The sequence below is a fragment of the Podarcis gaigeae genome (assembly GCF_964106915.1).
Source record: "Podarcis gaigeae genome assembly, chromosome: 16".
In the NCBI taxonomy this organism is placed as follows: domain Eukaryota; kingdom Metazoa; phylum Chordata; class Lepidosauria; order Squamata; family Lacertidae; genus Podarcis; species Podarcis gaigeae.
The window spans coordinates 39002260-39021977 of NC_139693.1; the positions used below are offsets into that span (position 1 = coordinate 39002260).

The 19718-nt window shown below is 43.2% G+C and overlaps 1 protein-coding gene and 1 long non-coding RNA gene across 4 annotated transcripts in view; one reads left to right on the top strand and one right to left on the bottom strand.

Annotated features, from left to right (window-relative positions):
* Positions 1-586: 586 nt before the first annotated feature.
* Positions 587-7213, top strand: LOC310833031. The gene is made up of 3 exons (XR_014558524.1): positions 587-2169; positions 2826-3081; positions 7169-7213. It is a non-coding gene; the product is annotated as an uncharacterized lncRNA (long non-coding RNA).
* A 4035-nt stretch (positions 7214-11248) lies between these two features.
* Positions 11249-19718, bottom strand: part of ATP2A2 (ATPase sarcoplasmic/endoplasmic reticulum Ca2+ transporting 2) — a 54225-nt gene continuing 45755 nt past the window's right edge. Inside the window, exons 20-21 of one of the 3 annotated variants that reach the window (XR_014558994.1) lie at positions 17848-19677; positions 11249-12128 (exon numbers count right to left, since the gene is read on the bottom strand). Coding sequence is in view for 2 of the 3 variants with exons in the window: in XM_083717010.1 (XP_083573136.1) it covers positions 19408-19677 (270 nt within the window). In the remaining variant the exon portion in view is untranslated. Of the gene's footprint in view, positions 12129-17739; positions 19678-19718 lie in introns of those variants that run through there. The other 2 variants (XM_083717011.1, XM_083717010.1) reach the window with 2 other exon arrangements.

Sequence of the window (19718 nt, forward strand, 5' to 3'; positions counted from 1 at the left end):
AGAGGAGGAGGAGAACCGGTTAGATTTCTAAGAGTTTACCAGAGAACAGAAAGTACTATTGCATCAAAGCCAGCTTGGCTAGCAGACAGAGGCAAGCAACCCACAGTGTGCTTTCAGGAGTTTGGAACATTTCCCAGCTGGGATCCCAGGCTTACGAAGAGTTTAGCAGCTGGCAGGAATTGGATGATTCTATTGGCAGCCAATCCAGAAACCTGGCACTGATAGAGGCTGTGCAAAAGCCCAGATCAGGTAGGGGATTTAGTTTCATGGAGCTTTAAAAAATGCTATCGCTTCAATGAGCTATTTATTTTCATCCCAGCATAACCAACCGCCCCATTTGTCAATCAACAGACAGCACTTTATTGACTATACCGTCATAATAAATACCTTATATACAGCTGTTCTTGCTCCACAGTTGTGGTACTCCCTTTCTTTCTAAAGGACTGCCCAAGTTAAAAAAGAAAGAAAGAAAGAAAAGCGGAGGGGGGGCATACAATTTACTTTTCAGACTGGCTTTCAGAAGTCTAAAGTCAGGGAGGATGAGCAGAAAAAAACAAAACAGTATAACCAGGTGTTTATAGGATACAATGCGTGTGTTTTACTTGTTATTAAAAAAGCCCTGGGGAATGGGCCACCTAGAAATTTAATTAAGTAAGTTATTAGCTTCTTATGCACAGAGATTGGCCGGGAAGATCCACTGAGGATGTTGTGTTGGAAACAATGGTAGCTGGTGCATGTTAGAATCAAGAGGGCAGAAGGCAGGCAACCCAAATGGTAGGTGGCGCCAGAGCCGATGAAAGACAGAGTCAACTATGCGCACCTTGCAGCTTGGGTGAATTGGATTGAAAATATCACTTACAGTTTATGGAGGTCAAAGGCTTTATTCATGCAGGGACTATTTACAGGATGAGTGACAGACCAGGCCCACTGGTGAGGCACCTGCCTTGAGCAGAGGAAGCAAGGTGAGGTACCTGCCTCTGCCACCCTCCCCACTGACTCTACTGCCAGTAGTGGCACCAGTTGCTGGAGAGATCTTTCAATATCTAGCTGGAAGCCAGTGCCACTACTAGTGTTTCACAAATGTTTCCGTGCAGCACAGTTAAGACAGGTACGGTGGCAGGGCAGCAGTGAAGGGTGATGATAGCAGAGGGCACCAGCATGTTCCCATTTGACTTAAAGTGGTGAAACAGAATGTGCCGCCCCTGCTAAGTGAAGATAAGAAGAAGAAAATAGTAGACATGTTGTCTCAACAAGTTGGGAGAGAACAATACACAAAAGGGCTCAGCCTTTTAGGGGTGGAGTTAACTTAGAGAGGCTACAAGCAAGTGCTGGCTAAAATCCAGGAGAGCCATCATAAACAATATGGCCGTAAAAGTCTAGGATCCAATCTTAGGCCTTGCCTGAGGCAGGATCCTGTTCTGCTACTGTGATGACTCCATTTATTCTCTGTTCACACAAGGTGTGAAGTATCTAGATTGGGAGCCTCAATATTAAAGAATTCCTGCTGTGTGGCTCCTTCTAAGCAGACTATCTAAAAGGTTGCCATGGTATTCTCCTCTCTTAAATGAACATTTAAATCCAAGGAAGAGGAGAGAAAGATGAAGCTATTTGCAATTAAGAATTAGCATCAGCCAAATGACCTCTAAATTTGATCCCTTTCCATGGAACAACAATACCATAATAAGGAAAACTGCAAGTCAAGGTGGGGTGGGGGATAGTGTTCAATATTTCAATGCCTCTATGGCTACTGAATTGCAAGACACCAACTTAACTTTGCAGTATGTTTAGAGGAGGGAATGTTTTGGGAACGCTTTATTCCCACTCCATTTCCATTTGCTGCTCTCTCTGCCAAGGGTTATCATTGACAATGACAACAATGGTGAGAATCACCTCGGATTATTTAGCTTACTTCTTAGCTGCAAGGGCCAGGAAGATTTGATCCTTTAACCTCTAACTGTGATAATTGGCAGCAATGAAAAGGACAAGAAAAATACAAATGTAGTTGGGTGTATGTGCAAAACTATGCGCATTGAGGCAAAAATAAAAATGACGTCTATGACAATGGGGGTCTGAGCAGGCAGGTTCTCACTGAGCACAAAAGGGATTGTGGGGTCAGGGTAGGCAGGTCAATAAAAATGTTGAGCCAGTGTGCGGCAGCTGTGGAAAAAGGCAACAACAACAATCTTTATTACGGTCCAGAGACCCAACAAAACATTACAAATCAATACACAGTTCATAATGCCTACCTCCAGGTTAATTAAGGATTTTGTTTAGAATATAGGGCTCGTTTGTTCTTGCAACCACCAATAAAAACTTTGCCACTGCCAACGTTCTAGCTTTTGTCCGGTCTTCCAGTAGGAACCTGACATAGTGAGCCTTTGATTTTCCCAGGAAAGGTACCAGCAAGGGTAGTATCAGTTCAGCCCTGGCCTGCTCATACTTCACACAATGTAACAAAATATGATTTATGGAATCGATGTCTTGAGCACACGAGCAAAGTCTGTCCTGGTAGGGAACTCCTCTCAACCTACCATCCAGAACTGCAGAGGGGAAGACATTTAGTCTGGCTTTAGTGAAAAGCCTTCGATAGTTAGGTACTATCAGGTTTTTGATGTAAGATGTTAACTCAAAGACATACCTATATTGAACTCCTGCTGCCAGCGGACTACAGACTGTGTGTGATCGAGATCGCAAGTCACTGTGTGCATTGTCCCATAATCTTTGCTTTCAAACCTTTTGGGCGCCTTCATAACCCAGGTAATACAGTGGGGGGGGGGGGAGACAGACCAATAGAGGTGGCTTTTTTAGCCATGGTTTGGAAAAAGGCAAATTCCATGCCAGGGATCATTAGGAAAGGGATAAAAAATGCATCTGCCAATGTTGCAATGCCAAGACTAATGCAATCACACTTGAAATACTATGTACAGTTCTGATCGCTGCATCTTAAAGAGGATATTTCAGAACTGCGAAAGGTAGAAAAGGGTCTCTAAAATGGCTGAAGGTCTGAAGCAAATCTCCTATGGCGACACAGGGTGGAGATAAAATCACTAGGAAGCTGATTGTAAGGATTAGACAATATATGTGTGAATTGCCACCAACAGGGTCAACAAAATGCAGTAGAAACAACACACAATCAAACTTTACACTTACCAGCTTTTTCCCCAAAATGCATAGTCAAAAAGAGAGCTACAAATGGAACTTTCAAATGTATAGATGCAGAGCTTCAAATCCAGCCGCCTTTAGAATATGAAATGGCAAGGAAAAACTCCAGTAATGAAACCACAAATTCCTGGCTGAGATATCAAATATTAGCTTCAAACGAAATAGGTACCCCTACTTTAAGTACTACAAAGGACCTTAACATTGCCGAACAAAAGATGACCTCCAACAGACCTGACGCACTGAGCTCAACACCAAATGAGGCCAAAGAAATGGAAGTAGAGACTGAAAACAGTCCAACTGTCCATAACAGCCCACCAGCCACAGAAATTTCTCAGGAACAAGGAACAGTTAAGGAAGAAAATCAAGAAAGGGAGGAAATTTTAATTTCCCGCACTTTAAAAAAGAATCTAAAAGATCCACCACTATGTTCCCCACCGAAAGCAGCGACAAACGGCTGTATCTGCACAAGACAAAATCCCTCGCTAGACTTAATAACAGAACTAGAATGACTAAATGCTGTCTACCAGCCACCAACTCAAAAACGGACCCTACGCTTGCTGTCCTGGAATATCGCAGGGTGGGGAAACAAAGGCGGAGACCCAGACCTAATGAACTTCTTTAAAGACTTTGAATTAATACTTCTACAAGAAACATGGTCAACTAGAGATATCAAAATCAATGGCTTCACCTCCTATACGAAACCCGCATTGAAAACAAACACGAAGGGCCGGCCGAAAGCAGGGTTCTGTTGTATGATCAAAGACAACTTAGGGTTTGAAATCAAGCAACTAGAAGAATGCTTACCACTTGCACAAGCTCTACTTTTAACCCAAAACAAAGATTCTCTGCTACTTGTAAATGTCTATATCCCCCCAACCAAAAACAACAGCAGCAGTGAAAACTGGTCACAACTAACCTCTTATATAGAAAATCTGACCGATAAATAACCAAATGCCTCACTGATAATAGCAGGTGATTTTAATGCCAGAGTAGGAACCAACAATGAACAACTATGTAGCAAACTAAATTGGAATACTGATAATGATATCGCACATGCCCTGAAAATAGGACGATTCTCCAGAGACAGGGTTGTTAACAACGAAGGCTTACGCCTACTTGAATTATGTAACAACTTTAATTTGCAGATTGTGAATGGTTCAACAAAAGGCGATAGAAGCGGGGAGTTTACATACTTCTCCCCCCGAGGATGCAGTGTCATCGACTATATTCTTGTCCCTTATAATATTATAAATTCGATCATGGACTTCCAAATTGGAACGCGCACTGAAAGCGACCACCAGCCATTATCGTTGTCTATTAACTTAAAGGACGAAACCAAAATAACTAAGTACAATACCATAGAACCTTCTCAATACAAACAAATGACCCAATTAAAATGGTCCCAGGAAATGAGTGTAGCAGTGGGGCAAAAACTTACAGCCAACCTGAGAAAACAAGTATTATCCAACTTAAAGATCACTAATTTCTACAGTGATATTCCGAAAATTTATAATGAAATCTTTCAAATGTTTGTAGAGCTTAGTACTCCACCTAAAGTTTGGCTACTTAAACATACCGCTAGCCCTTGGTTTGATGATGAATGTTTCCAGCTAAAAAGAAAACTGCGCCAAACATTTAAAAATAATCACACTAAACTAGAGCCCTCTTATCTTGATGAAAAAAGAAAATATCATTACATTCTGGCCGAAAAGAAACAGAAATACGCAACCCAAAAATGGCTACAATTATTTGACTCAATTCAGAGCAAAAACAACAAAGCGTTCTGGAACCTAGTGTATGGAGGATTGAAAGCCGAAAACCAACTAACTCTACCACCAATTGCAGAATCCAAATGGTTCCAATACTTTACATCTGTATTTAACAATCTACACAGTGAACTTAAAGGAAATGAAACCACCAAAAATAAAATTATTAAACTCCAGGAGTGGCCAAGGGTAGAGGAAGAGGAAATTAGAGAGATAGTTAAAAAATTCAAATCGGGGAAATCTCCTGGGCCAGACGGATACCAATAGAATTATTTAAGACCTATATCGATTGGTGGGCAGAACCCTTAGCCCAACTGTTTACGCTTATAGATAAATATGGGATCATACCTGAGATATGGCTAAGATCAATAATTATTCCAATCTTTAAAAATGGCGACCCAAAAGAACCAAGGAATTATAGACCGATAAGCCTTCTATCAGTGATAGGGAAAATCTACGCTAAGCACCTCTTATCTAAACTCCTTACCTGGATGAAAAATCTAAATTTACCAGGGAAAGAACAAATAGGTTTCTCCAAAGGTTGCTCCACACTAGACCACTGTCTTATACTTATGCATCTGGTTGAAAAATACAGATCCCAAAGGCAATCTAAGATATACGCTGCTTTTGTAGATTTTCGTGGTGCATTCGACTCAATTGACCGCCCAAAGTTGTGGAGGAAACTCGCAGAATTAAAAATTGATCAGCGCCTATTGATTCTAATGCAAAATCTACACTCTTCCAATACCTGTCAAGTCAAACTTAACATCAAAGGTCACCTTTCATCAGACATCCCAATCTCGAAAGGGGTAAAACAAGGGTGTATTCTTGCCCCCTTTCTATTTAATTTATTTTTATCAGACTTGCCAGATTACCTTCAAAAAATAGATTCACATGCCCCTAAACTTAATCAGAAACCAGTTCCTCTCTTACTATACGCAGACGATGCTGTCCTACTATCCTTAACGAGCTTGGGTCTGAAACGTCTTATATCTTCACTGATCCTCTATTGCGAATGTAACAAACTCTCTATAAACTATGAGAAGACAAAAATTTTGGTCTTCTCGAATGGTTGGAAATTAGAGAAATGGAAAATAAGAGGGCAAGAAATCCAACAAGTGAAAATCTATAGGTATCTGGGAATCTTATTCCAGAGCAATTTAGGGTGGGCAACCCATCGCACAAATGCCATAAAACAGGCAAAGTGCATCTCATCAGCAGTTGCCCATTTTCATTATCAGAAAGGTAATCAATTTATTCCTGCGGCAAATCAGATATTTCAAACAAAAGTGCAATCCCAGATATTCTATGGAATCCCGCTATGGGTCCAAGCATATAACAATGATTTTAAAAAGATTCACTCTAGCTTTCTGAGACGTATTCTTGGACTCCCAGCTATGATCAAATATGAAACAATGTGTGCAGAAATAGGCATACACACAATGGAATATTGGGCATGGTCCACCTCAATAAAGTATTGGTTACGCTGCCACTTTCGCTGCCCTCCATCAAGTCTGCTCGCTGATTTGCTCAAAGACTCCTATAAATCAAGATGGTATCAGCACCTCGAAAAAAAGATTGAATCTTTAGGCATCGAGCTGGAGCCCCTGTACAATTCTAGTGAGCAATATATCTCCCATAATATCCTAACTAGACTAAAGGATGTCGAGAGACAAAATATTATGGCAGCTGTAAACAAAATTTGCTCCCCCATATTCTATGAATTAAATATCTTAGATAGCAGAGCCAATTACGTCACTAAACTAATAATCCCAGCCCAACGTAGGGCTTTTATGCTGGCCCGTTTGAATGTTTTTCCCTCAGCATTTGTCAGGGGAAGATATCAAAACATTCCTAGAAACAAGAGACTCTGCAGATGCTCTATGAATGTCCCGGACACTGTAGAGCATATTCTCCTTCATTGCCCATTGTACAGTACGCTCCGTCAACGCGTGCTGTCCCCTCTTTTGGGTGGTCTGGAACCGCAGCAAGGTGAATGTGTGGGTTTCTACCTATCCGACGTTGACCAAAGGGTAACGGCGGGGGTAGCCGAGTTTTTGGTAGCAGTCCTTCAAGGAGCAGGATAACAAGGAAAACCACTGACTCTATATGTATATATATATATGCATTTAGCAAACTGCTGCCTTTATATATATTTCAAGGCTTTTATATGTTATTTTCTCTTTTAAGGTTTTATTTCCATAATGCCTAATAAAGGTTTGATAAAGTAAGTAAGTAAGTGTGAATTGCTTTGAACAATCTGGTATGCCTTATATATTCTACGTGGGGGGTATTGGTTTTGTTTGTTATTGTGTTATGTACAGGGGCGCCGACTTATAAAAAATATTGGGGGGGCGGGGGCCCATACTGACTTATAAAAAATATTGGGGGGGCCCAAGACCTCCAAACCGCTGCTGCTGGGGGAACGAAAGGGGCGAGCCCAGGGCTGCCCCGACCTTAAGTGAACCTGTGAGGGCCCGCCCTTTGCGGCAGCCGATTGGCTGCCGCCGTGGGCGGTGAATATTAATGAGCTAGGGGGAATCCCCGCTTCTCGAGGGGCTGACACCAGCCCCGCGAGATTGTTGATGGGTCGAGAGCCCGCAACCCCATCCCCTCTCTAGATCGGGAGTGGCTTTGTTTTAACTCATTACTGAATGTATTTTAAAAGGTAACTATCGTCAAACAAGGAAAATAAAAAATACCAACATAATTTTGTGATTTTACAAAGCATAATATAACTAATAATTTTCTTAAATTATTGGGGGGGCAGAGCCCCCCCAAACGAATTTTTGAGGGGGCTCAGGCCCCCTCAGGCCCCATGGAGTCGGCGCCTATGGTTATGTATATTTGTGTTTAATATTCTAAACTGCCCTGTGATCCTTGGGTGAAGAATGGTATAGAAATTTAATAAATAAGCATAATACAACTTGTGCAAGGAAGCTGGTAAAACGTGGGTTGAACAAGGTAACTACTAGGTGGATTTGTAGCTGGTTGACTGACTGAACCCAAAGAGTGCCTGTCTTTATCCTGCTCTTCCCCTGCTTGCAATGCTGCGTCTTTCCTCCCTGCTGTCCAGAGCCTTGAGGGGCATCTTCACTTGCACACCACCCAGAGGAAGACTGTGGGTCAGTGACTGGCCAAAGCCAGCCCTCTTGGTGGGGAGGGGGATGCGCTTCCTTTGAACAGGAATCAAAGTGGGAAGGGGCTGTGGCTTAATGGAGAGTGGACGAGAGGGAGCTGGATGTGCCAAGGGAAGGGAAGCCAGGAAACAAGACCATCTCTCTCTCAGGCACGGACCTGGTGGTGCTTCTGGAATGCTCCTCCTTCAGCCCCATCCTCCCTCTGAATGAGGTCCTCCTCTGTCCCACGGCCACAGATAAGAAGGGAAGCCACACAACCATGTTCTTCCTCGTTTAAAGGTGCAAAGCTGCACAGGCCAGCCCTGCTGTGTGGATGTTTCTTCCATCTTGTCTCTCTTCTCTGCATTGCTGTACCTGGGCCCACACTCCTGGTGGGTGTGTGTGTGTGTATAATTCTTAACTACCTCCCCTTCACTCACAGGTCCCAGGCATGGGCAGAGAAAGGGGGATGCGGGGGGTGCGGTCTGCTCCAGGTGCCACCCTGGGCGGGGACATCACCGCACCCCCCATGCTCACTGCGCCCCCCATACGCTCGCCGCGGGCAGTGGGAGGCTAGCAGCACCCCCAACACTCACCACACGGGCGGCAGGCAGCTCGGGAGCTCGCTGTGTGGGCTGCTAGCCCCGTCCCCAGTCCACTCCGGGTGCTGGAGCAAGTAGCTCTGTCTCTGCTCCCAGGTTGGGTTACAGCAATGCAATTACTTTAAAACAACCTACTAGCACAGAAATAGGAGGCATAGTTTATGAAACACCTCAAAGACACACACTCAAATTTCTTTTGCATTTCTTCCTCTTTTTGTGACATTTATATGATGCTTTTGGGTGGTCTTTGGCTAATGGGTTGGGCAATTTCTAAAGCCGTTAAAGTATGTTACACACCCGCAGCGGTGGCAGGGACTCTATTGCAGCAGAAAAAATTAGTATCTGCCTTGCTTTGACTGCTTCCTGCCTCCATCGATTCTTCTCTGACTAATAAGAGGGGTAGAAAGCTATGCATGGTGTGAGTTTTCCTCCAATTTGCATAATACTAGAATCCAGGGTCACAGAGTTCTACAGTGTTAACAACAGATCAATTTAAAGCACATCCAACAAGGATGTACAGGTTACAGAGGCCATCCCTCTTACGGCTTGCAATTATTAAAACTAACAAAGCAAGTCTTGGTCAAACAGTTAAAATACAGCTGCAAAAAATAAAAAAAGAATTCCTTGATTCATGTGGGTACAAATAATATTGCCACACACAGCCTGCAACGCACAGCAAGGGACCGTGAGACCCTGGGCAGGGAGCTGAAGGGACTTGGGCCACAGGTGGTTTTTTCACCACTCCTTCCTGTTGAAGGTCGTAGCCCAGGAAGACAGAGGAAAATACTCTGATGTCTTTAAATCATGGAGATTTGAGTGGGTAGAACTCATACAATTATTTTGTGTGAGCTCTACCATGAAGCCAGTGGCTGGTGCCCATTGGGACTGGTAGGGCAGAATGTAGGGATCCCTATATCCCTGATGAGGGCAACACTGAGGAGGAAGTTGACAAGGAGTGACATCCCCCTGGAGCAAATATAAGAAAGGAGGCAGGCAGAAGATTGGTGGGGCATTGCCCCCATTCACCCTGCGGGGCCAGACTCCACTACACAAAGCACTTTGCAGCAGTGTTTCCCAACCTTGGGCCTCCAGCTGTTTTTGAACTACAATTCCCATCATCCCTGACCACTGGTCTTGCTAGCTAGGGATGATGGGAGTTGTAGTCCAAAAACAGCTGGAGGCCCAAGTTTGGGAAACACTGCTTTACAGGTCAAGTACTCTGACTCGGGAGGATGACTATTCCACCACACAGAAAACTTCCTGTGCTTTAAATTTTTTAACATCTTGTGTATGAACAGTTGTACACCCTTTAGAAAATTAAATAAATATAAATAAATCAGTTGGGACACAAGATGGTTTGTCTCACTTTTTTTATACAAACAATGGAAAACATTTTTTGTTTTGTTTTGAAAAAGGTGATTATATAGAGGTTGTCTTCTAACACACACTCTCTACCCCAGTCATGCCACACTCCAAGAGGAACGCTATGTAGTTCTAAGAGGAAGAAGTGTTGCCTTGGCATTGCTAGGAAATCGTGCGCAAATAATGCCACAAACTTAAAAGTGTGAAGAGCTTGGAAGGAAATCTCACTGGAACCGATGTCACAGATCCAAAGCAGTAGCACCCAAGGGCTTGGGCCCGTGTTAAGTGGCATTCTCTTTCCTTTGAATGACGTGTGCCCAGGCCATCTCACAAATGGGTTTTGAAATCTTCTTCAACTTCAGAAGGCGTTTTCTGTGCAATGTGCCGTTCTAACAAGCCCAATTCAAAAGCTTCCTTCTTTGGTTCTTTGGATCCCAGCAAGTGCAATGTGCTTTTATTCCTGAGAGCCAGCCAATCCACACATTACATGGAATGAAAAGCAGAATTCTGGACTCTCCCACCTGAGCCTGTGGTTGGGATTTCATAGCTCTGAATATTCTCCCATGTAAGAAAAGCTCCCTAAAATGGGAACTGGGCTCGACTTAAAAAGAAAAGAAAAGCACTCTCTCAAAGGGCAGTGATGGCCAAACTTGGCCCTCCAGCTGTTTTGGGGCTACTACTCCCATCATCCCTAGCTAACAGGACCAGTGGTCAGGGATGATGAGAATTGTAGTCCCAAAGCAGCTGGAGGGCCAAGTTTGGCCATCACTGTCCTAGAGGATAGAGCTCTCAGTGGCTCCCAGCCACAACGGCTACATGCCACCTACAGGATCAGAGGCAGACTGGCTCTGAAGGCTGGGAATCTCAGGTGGGGAGAGTCCTGCTCCACTCAGGCCCTGCTAGCCCGTTTCCCACCATGGAACCTGGTTGGCCACTGAGAGAACAGGCTGGTGGGATGGATGGGTTACTGGCCTGATCCAACAGGCTGGTCTCTCTCTTTCTGAGGTGCTAGTTCAGTATATAAAAGGAGCAGACATTTTTTGCTTTAGTATGCAGGGAACATTAAAAATGCACACTCTCCAATAGTTTCAAGCAGTGAAGTCCAGAATCCCACCCCCTTACTCTGCATCATGTGCAGGACAGGCTCTCAGTAAACGTGTTTAGAATTAGCTTACAAGGAAGCTTGCGTGTTCCTAAGCAGGACTAAACACATATCCAAACAAACACACAAACTATGTATCATAGAATAAGTTTATTTTACCCGAAACCAGGATGGCAGGTGTGATGCTTGTCACCATCAGCATTGAATCAGACAATGTTATTTACAACTTCTAACAAAGAAAAAAGGTCACACATGCTGTTTTATGAACTAGGTTCATTATTAGGCTTTTGTTGTTAAGATAAAATGCACCACAACATGTGTATTGCACCGGTGTGTGTCTACGGCTTTAGATTTAAATAAGTTACATTATTACAGTGCAAAATAGACCTATCTGCACACTCCAAGATATATTTTTTTTTAAGCTGAAGTTATGGAATTGAAGGTTTAACAGTTTCTTAAACGTTCAGCAACAGTACCGTTGTCAACGAACCTGTATAAATAGAATTGCATATTGTACAGAGCTGTTTTTAAGTGGTATGTTGAGATACAATAGAGATTATCAGCTACTTACAACTGAAAGCATGCATTACAGTCCAATATTGTACATTTTATAAACTATGACATTTTACACAACGAAGTATGGAAAGAAAAAGAAAAAAGATAAAACTTGGCGAATCACCACTCATTAATTCTTGCTCAGCAGTTTAGGGAGACTTGTCTTCATGCAACCCCAAAACTTCTTCGCAGAGGTCTGTTTTATCAGTTAAAAACCATATTGCACATTGGTAGATCTGTATATAAACTGAAGCTTTTTAAGAGCACCACACACTTCCTTCGTGGAACACGAGTTTTCAGTTCTATTTTTTTCTCCCTCCTTAAGGAGAGATTTTTATTTTCCCATTTACAAGACTCATGCAGATGTTTTCGGTAGATGCGTTCCTAAAGACGCATGCAAGAAAATTAACCTTACAATTCTGCAAAATTTGTCTAGGACTAAGTGATTACTCCAGTTTTGCTGTAAATAAAAGAAAGAGAGAGAGAGAGAGAGAGAGAGAGAGAGAGAGAGAGAGAGAGGGAAAACGTTAGTGAAAAGGATGGATAAAGAAGGCTTAATAAAAGCAAGGACATTATTGTAATTTTTAAAAGGCTCAAAAGCGATAGAATTAAATTCTAGCAGTCTGATAAGCATTCTCTCATTTTCAAATGGGAGAATACAAGTTAATTGGAAAAGTATGACAGAGAATTAAAAGCTGGAAGGACGTCTAGTTAAAGAGATTTCCACTTGCTATTTGCCCCATAAGCCAATCCTTAAAACTTTAGCCAAACTGCCAAATCTTTTTATTTAGTAGCTGTTGTACAAGGGAGACTAAAGGTACTGTGACTGCAGGACACAGGGACAAATTTCCCTTTCACTGTTAAGTCTAAGATGGGGGACCTGCGGCCTTGCCAGATACTATTGTACTCCAACTCCCATCAGCTCCAGCCAGCCTGGCCAGTGCCCAAGGAGGAAGGGAGCTGTGGTCCAACAGCCTCTGAATGCTTCCCATCCCTTCCACAAGCCCTTCCCTCCCAAACCTTTAGTGAGGTGAGAAAAAAATGCTGTTGCCAAAGCCCTGACGAGTAACCAAAATATGTTCACACATCCTTTCTCATCACTTGTTGGCTGTTAATGGCTTGTCTGCGGTGAATTAAGAGTTACAGATTAGCCACAGCATGTTGGAGCTCTTAGGCCCTAACAAATTCCTACCATTCAATTTCCTAGTGTGTAATTAACTTTGCAGCAAAAAGAGAAGTGGTTCTCTTAGTCCATTTTTGCTTCCTTTACGTATTTCCACCTAGCAAACAGGTCAGTCTGGCTGCCCATCCAACCAGTCTCCCTTTCAGATTCTCCCCAGGCAACAGCACTGCTTCTCATTCCATGTTTGTTTGTAAACTTTCTCTCAATTTCTAATAATTTTGTGGTATTTTGTGGAGGTCTTTAACCAGCAAGTCCCCTTAGCATAGGATGTCTAGGATGCCCCAGTAGTTTGCAATGCAACTGGTACCTTGGAAATTATTAAAAGGAAATAGGTACAATAAGGAATTAAGCTATTTCCCTAGCCTGTCTCTCCCTGACCCCCCAAATACACTAAAAAGGTGAGACAACATAAAGGCTGCAGGGCTAGTCCATCTGCTGAAACCTTCCTTCCAGAAAAGCTTTGCCACCAGAACCACTGGCACGCCAGCCTTGTGCTCATGGAGACATACAAGAACCAGGAGAGGGGGTGTCAGGGATGGGGGAGGGTGACACACCTCCTGCCCTTTTCGTTTCTTTTAATTTCAAAAGAGATTGTTTACAAGGCAGAGTCCTGTTGAGACCCCACCCACCAACTTTATTTGCCCAGAGTTAACATGTGGACATTGATGGCTGGCAGAATGGAAGGCAGAAACCCCCAACAATAGGGGGAACTAGAGCCAGCGATGGCCTCTGCATGAGCCAATGACAGACAGCACCAACTCATTCTCATTTTGCCCCCTTCCTCCTCTTCACAGCTGAGTTCTGCAACGTCAACACTGAGACTAAGGAGGAGGAAGCTGACAACCAGGCCCCCCCTGGTTTTCTTTGAGTAAGAGGGCTGGCAGGTGGAGGCTGGTTGAAGACACACCAACATCGCTGGTGCATTGCCTGGTTGGCCAGCTCCATTACACGTGGACATTTTGTGCCAATTGGTGCCCTGGGCATGTGCCCCAAATCCTTACACCTGCCTTGTCCAGAACGAAGCTTGCATCATGATTCAGCCCCTGCCCTATTTGCTTCTGCTGTTCTATAGCAATTTTCAACTCAGTTATTGTACAACTGCAGTGCCCTGTCCCACAGTGTTTGTGTTAGAAAATATGCAGATCTTTTTACTCTCTGTGTTAGTGTTTCATTATTATTGTTTGTTTTAATGCAATAAGCAGAAATTAGGGAAACGATGGTTAAGAAGTGCAAAAAGTAAAACAAGACAGGTGCAAGGACAGACAACTTGGGCTGTTTTTAGCTACGCCTCACCCATCCAGTTTGCTCATCATCGTTCAAGCCTCTTATTGGCTGCGTCCTTGGGAGACACTAGAACTGCTGTACTGCATTTTATCACCACAGAGTTAAGATTCCCCATTATTAAGCACTAATTTAAGCGAAACCACAGCTTAAAAAAATAAAGCGAATTGCCACAAAGCTGCTTTGCATTCAGTTTAAACAATAAAAAAATCCTCTGTTGATTTGAGACACCACTTGTACTGGTAAACAAATGGGGAGAAAATATTTGGCCATTATTTTAACATCTAAATTGTTGAATGTTTATCAGAGAAGAAAGCTTCACCCCAAAATGCTGTGGACTAAGTCAAGTTATTAATCAAAGGTCTCCTCCAGATGCTTTGTGGATTGCTACTCCCATCCCCACTGCCCACGGGCCATGTTGGCTGGGGCGGACGGTGAGCTGTGAAATCCAACATCACCCAGAAGGCACCAGGTTGGAGGAAGGCTGGTCAACCTCAACTGGCAGCATCTGTACAAGGTTTCAAGCAAAGGTGTTTCCCATCGTTGCTGCACCTGAGGGGGCTTTAATTGAACCTGGGATCCTATGGAGGAAAAGTATGTCCTCCCTGAATTGTGACTCTGCTCCATCAGGTTCTTAACATTAGAGCCACAGGTTCAATTCTAAGCTTACTGGATGGCCTTAGAAAAGTTACCATATTCACCCAACCCATGGTGGTGTGAGAACCACCGAAGGTGGCACTGGGCTTTAAGAGTTAAGAGCTTTAGGGTTAAGTTCTGCTTGGAAAGACAACAACTCCTTATTCAGTGAGAAGGGGAAGGCACCCACTGCCCCTTTCCAAAGGGGTCACTGCAAGGTTCAAAGCACTTTGAAAAAGCTTCACTAATTCCTTGCACTAATGGAAAAGTTGATGACTAGCCATCTTACAAGGCTTCACCTCCTGGCAGAATGTATGCTTCCCTTGGGGAAATATATTGCTTACCATAACTGGCACTGTGAATTGCAAATATCATTTAATTAGATGGCTTACTATACCACAAATGTATGTCTTATTATCTCCCTAATTCAGTTAAAAGGGCGATGAGAGACGAAGGAGCAAGTCTAGTGTGCTGGAGCTGTGCTTCAGAGATTAACGTTGAAGCTATCCTATACCAATCAGACTATTGACTCATCTACCCCAGCCGTGCCTATCCTATGTGGTTGGACCTCAACTCCCATCTTCCCCTTTGACCATAGTGGTTGGGACTGTTGGGATTTGAAGTCTGACACCACTGGGATGGTCACAGGTTTCTGTGTCACTGCCCTATACAGATGTCTCCTCATCTGGGTGAGAAACACTGAGACAAGAACAGTCTAAACCAACTGAAAAGCACAGTGAGAAATGGAAGCCAGATCAAAACACAACATATTTTTTAAATAAAAAAATTAAAGAACTGTCTACCTTCACAAACACTCCAAGTTGTTGGGCTAAATGGATATCCATGCAAGAACCCTCTTACAAGTGGGCTTGAAAGTTACTGGTCTGCTCCACTGCTTTTCAGAAACAGCAGTTTTGGTAACCTGCCCTTCCTTACCTGTGTAGCCCTTCAAATGTGGCTGGCATTCCAACTGCCACCAGCCTCTGCCACCAGCATCGTCCAAGCTCACTGCCACTTGTAAAGATGAATAACTGAAATAGGGACTTCCACCGTGGTTTCGATTTTCATTTGGTTAAGCTGGGCTTCTCATGTGTACATTCACACACATAAGAGTCCAGACATTCATGATTCTTGTTCTCCAAATATGCTTAGTGTTTAGTAAGGGACCTCTGAAAGTTTTAGCTTCCTCTTAACTCTGCTCTTTCTCCCTTCCAGACCTTCATGGGTGATGCTGCTTCCTAGAACATTTGCACAATGCCATTTCTTGCTTCCTCTTCAAAACCCCCTCCAGCCTCCTGTGAGGTCTTTGGCATACCTGCTTAGTCCTCCTAAATCCATGTAACTGAGAAAGAGGTTTCTCTGCTCCAACCCCCCTCCTGTCAAATCTGAGATTATAACCCCATCAAGGAAGGGACCTGTACTCTTTTACTTTGAGAATGTTAAATAAAATACTGAGATACATTGGGGCTGTCTTTGTGTTCACTTTTGTGAGGAGCAAGGGAAGAATAGCTGAAGGAAACCAGAGACCTGCAGCTAGACAGAATATGGCCAATCTATGGTGCAGGTGTCAAGAAGCCAGAAGCTGATGCTTCTGGGCCTGCCTATGAATGGCTAATCAGTGGCCTTGAAGATGCTGTTTGACTCCCAGCTTCCATTAGGCCCAATGAGTTGGAAGGGGCTCCAAAGATCATTTAGTCCAACCCCCTGCAACATAGGGGTGTGTAGCTATCCTGTACAGGGATCAAATGGGCAACCTTGGCATTATCAGCACCATGCTCTACTTAACTGAGCTACCTTTGGTAGTGTTTTTAGCCCCAATGAGTAGCAGAGAATGGTCAGAGACAGAGTTGTAGTCCAGCAATATCTGGCAGGTCACAGATTAGCTATCCCTGTCACAGAAGTCAGCCTGCACTGATAATATCGGGCATACTTTCCATTTCCAAGTGGCAAAACCAGACCAAGGCAAGGGGGTGTGGAGATAGCATGTGCACTAAGGTCAGCACTAGAGTCTAGATTTAGGATGACATGAAAACTTTGCCTAAGAAGGCTGCTTACTGCTGTGCTCCAAACACACTCCTGAGTTGCAAGGTTCTCATTTTTAATGTGTCTGCTAGTGAAACCTTCCATCTGCAGAAAGGGATTTCACTTTACACCCCAGAGCATTTTGAGCTTAGCCATCACTAAGCATTCTGTGCTAGTCACAGACTCTTCAAAGGACTCTTGCCAAATTTTAATCCATAGAATCATAGAGTTGGAAGAGACCACAAGGGCCATCGAGTCCCTGCCAAGCAACTCCTAAACGAAGAGTGCCCTAGCAGGTGCCTGAAAAACACTGCAAAGCCAGCATGCTATCTGCCGTTTTGACAGAACATGTCACCCAGTCCCTCAGCATTCAACCGTGTTATGTTCATTTGACTGCTCCGTTGCTGTTTTTGTGGGACACAAGAAGAGTCTCTACTCACTGAGAACTATTAAGATACTGTTTTGTTACAAACACAATACCTGAGAGAATGTAACTGGAAGACCTTTGGCCTTCTGAAGTTAATACCTGTTATCTGGAATGGTTCATGACACTTTATAACAAAACAAAGAAGTCCAAGTACAGTATGAAAACTACAAGCTGCTAATTGGGACCCATGTTCAAGGATGCCTATTACTTTTGAGATGTGGGGAAGATAGATTAGATTCTCTAAAAAAGCTTCCACTGCAGCAAAGCCACCCTGGAGGTGCTGACGGTTGCGAAGGAAGAGTTTAATGTGAATTTAGGAAGGGGAAACACTGTTAATTCTCTAATACTTTCAGGGCACAGGTCTTGCTAGCTTAGTTCTAAAGATTTAACCCGATAGAAATTGGGGGCGCAAAATATGCTTGTTCTTCAAGACACCTGAGCCTTATGATACTGGAGGCAGAATGTGAAGAGCGGTGATAATAATGTAGCACAGCAGAATATCTGACAAAACGCAGCATGGAATGAAGGGAAAATTAGCATTTATTCTTTGACATGTATACAGCATATGCTATCTTTTTTTTAACACAGCACATCACCACTGGAATGGTGAAATGGAAGAGAGATACTCACTTCAGTCGATGGATGTTGGAAGGCATTGGAGAGAAACACCACACAGTTAGGACTGTTAATGAACTTACACATTGTTGATACAGGACTCAATTTGGAGGGGGGGGGAACACAACATGCGGTAACATTTATCGCAATAGAATGATGGTGGTTAGTGCCACATTAAAAATAAAAATAGTTCTATACAATATGTTCATTTGGTCATGTGGTATTTACAGATTTTACAAAAACACACACAGAGACGTAACACGCACACGCACACGCACACACAAATTTGTTACTTTGCCACTTCAGGGTAAGATGTGGCCAGCAGACTATATCCCAAGATGTGGCACTGAGAGTTAAGAGACCTAACCAAAAAAAAGACCCTGTGAGAACTCCAGCTGTGCAAACGCAAGTCCTTTGTTTCCAGGTCCCATTATGAATGCCCCCACTTTAAAAAAAAAGAACACAAAAAATATTGACGCATGGATTTTGCTAATTAAAATGGAGCAGCCTCCAAGGTATAAATGAAATGAGAAACAAAATTTTCTCAATTAAAAAGTTTATTTTTTTATTTTTTGCTTTGCCTGAAGTCTATCCAGGTAGCCTTTTACCTTTCCTGCTTCTCCCCCACCATCCCAAAGTGGGCAATGCTGGTGAAAATGCTGTTACAATAAAAATACATAAGATATTTAAATAAATAATATTTTTTTTAAAAAAAAATCTACATGTGATGGGGGGGTTGAGGAGGAGAACAGTAATAGGTTGCCCCTGGAGTGGTATTTTCTGCACCAGCAAAAATAAGCATACCTCTTACAAATACAGGTGTAAACAAGATTCCGTTGTTATTTAAAAATATTGGAAAGGGCAAAAAAAGGGGGGTAGATACTGAGGTAGCAGTATACATCTGCCCAGTGCAGAAAAAAACCAACTGAATGACAAATTAAGATTAGGTGACCATGCAGAAGACATAAACAATTGCATGCTTTTTAGTTTAAGAAAACACACACAAAAACATTCATTCCCTAAAATCTGCTACCAATTACAGTTTGCTCAATATAGTGTCCACTGGCACTCCCCCCGCAAAGCACTTTTTTTGTTTGTTTTTACAAGGATGAGTTGACTATTAAACAGAACACTGTACATGCTTCTCCTCTACAAAAAATATTTGCATAAAATAGTGTTAAATTTCTCTGTACATGTCAATGGACACCCTAGATGTGTATAAAAGGGGGTGGGGAGAAATGCTACTCCCCCACTGGAGTCGGGTCAGGGGAAGTAAAAGAAAAAACCCAAAACGTCTAGATCAGCCCTTCCACAACCTGGTGCCCCTCCCAGGTGTCTGGGGTACAACTCCCATTGGGCCTAGCAAGCACAGGTGGGCTGGCTGTGGCTGATGGGAGTTGTAACAGCAGGTATCTGGAGGGCGCCGGGATGGGGAAGGGCTGGCATAGAATATGGAACCTCAGACACCGGCAAATATGTTCATGTGAAAATTCAGCAGAATAAGACAATTGCTTTAAACAATAAAAAAATTGATTTAAGTTAAACATCTCTCTGTCAATCTGTTATCTCTTCAGGTCAAGACAAGAACATGTCGCTAAAGTTAGTGTCTGTGCTATACAGCCAAATCATCAAGGGTAGGGTAATGAACACAAACGGCCAGGAAATCCCTTCGGTGCATGCAGACAAAGAGTGTGGCTTGGTGGCAGGCGGCACACTATCTTTACCAGGCTCTAGGTAGTTACGGGCCACAAATTTAAGTGTCTCGTCCAGCAGGATGACAGGCAGCGAGATTTTCAACACCATCAGCCACTGGGTCAGATTCAGAGGTGTGATCTGGAAGATCAGCTGGGGAATGGAAGAGAAATAACATTATTGGTGAAGCCTTT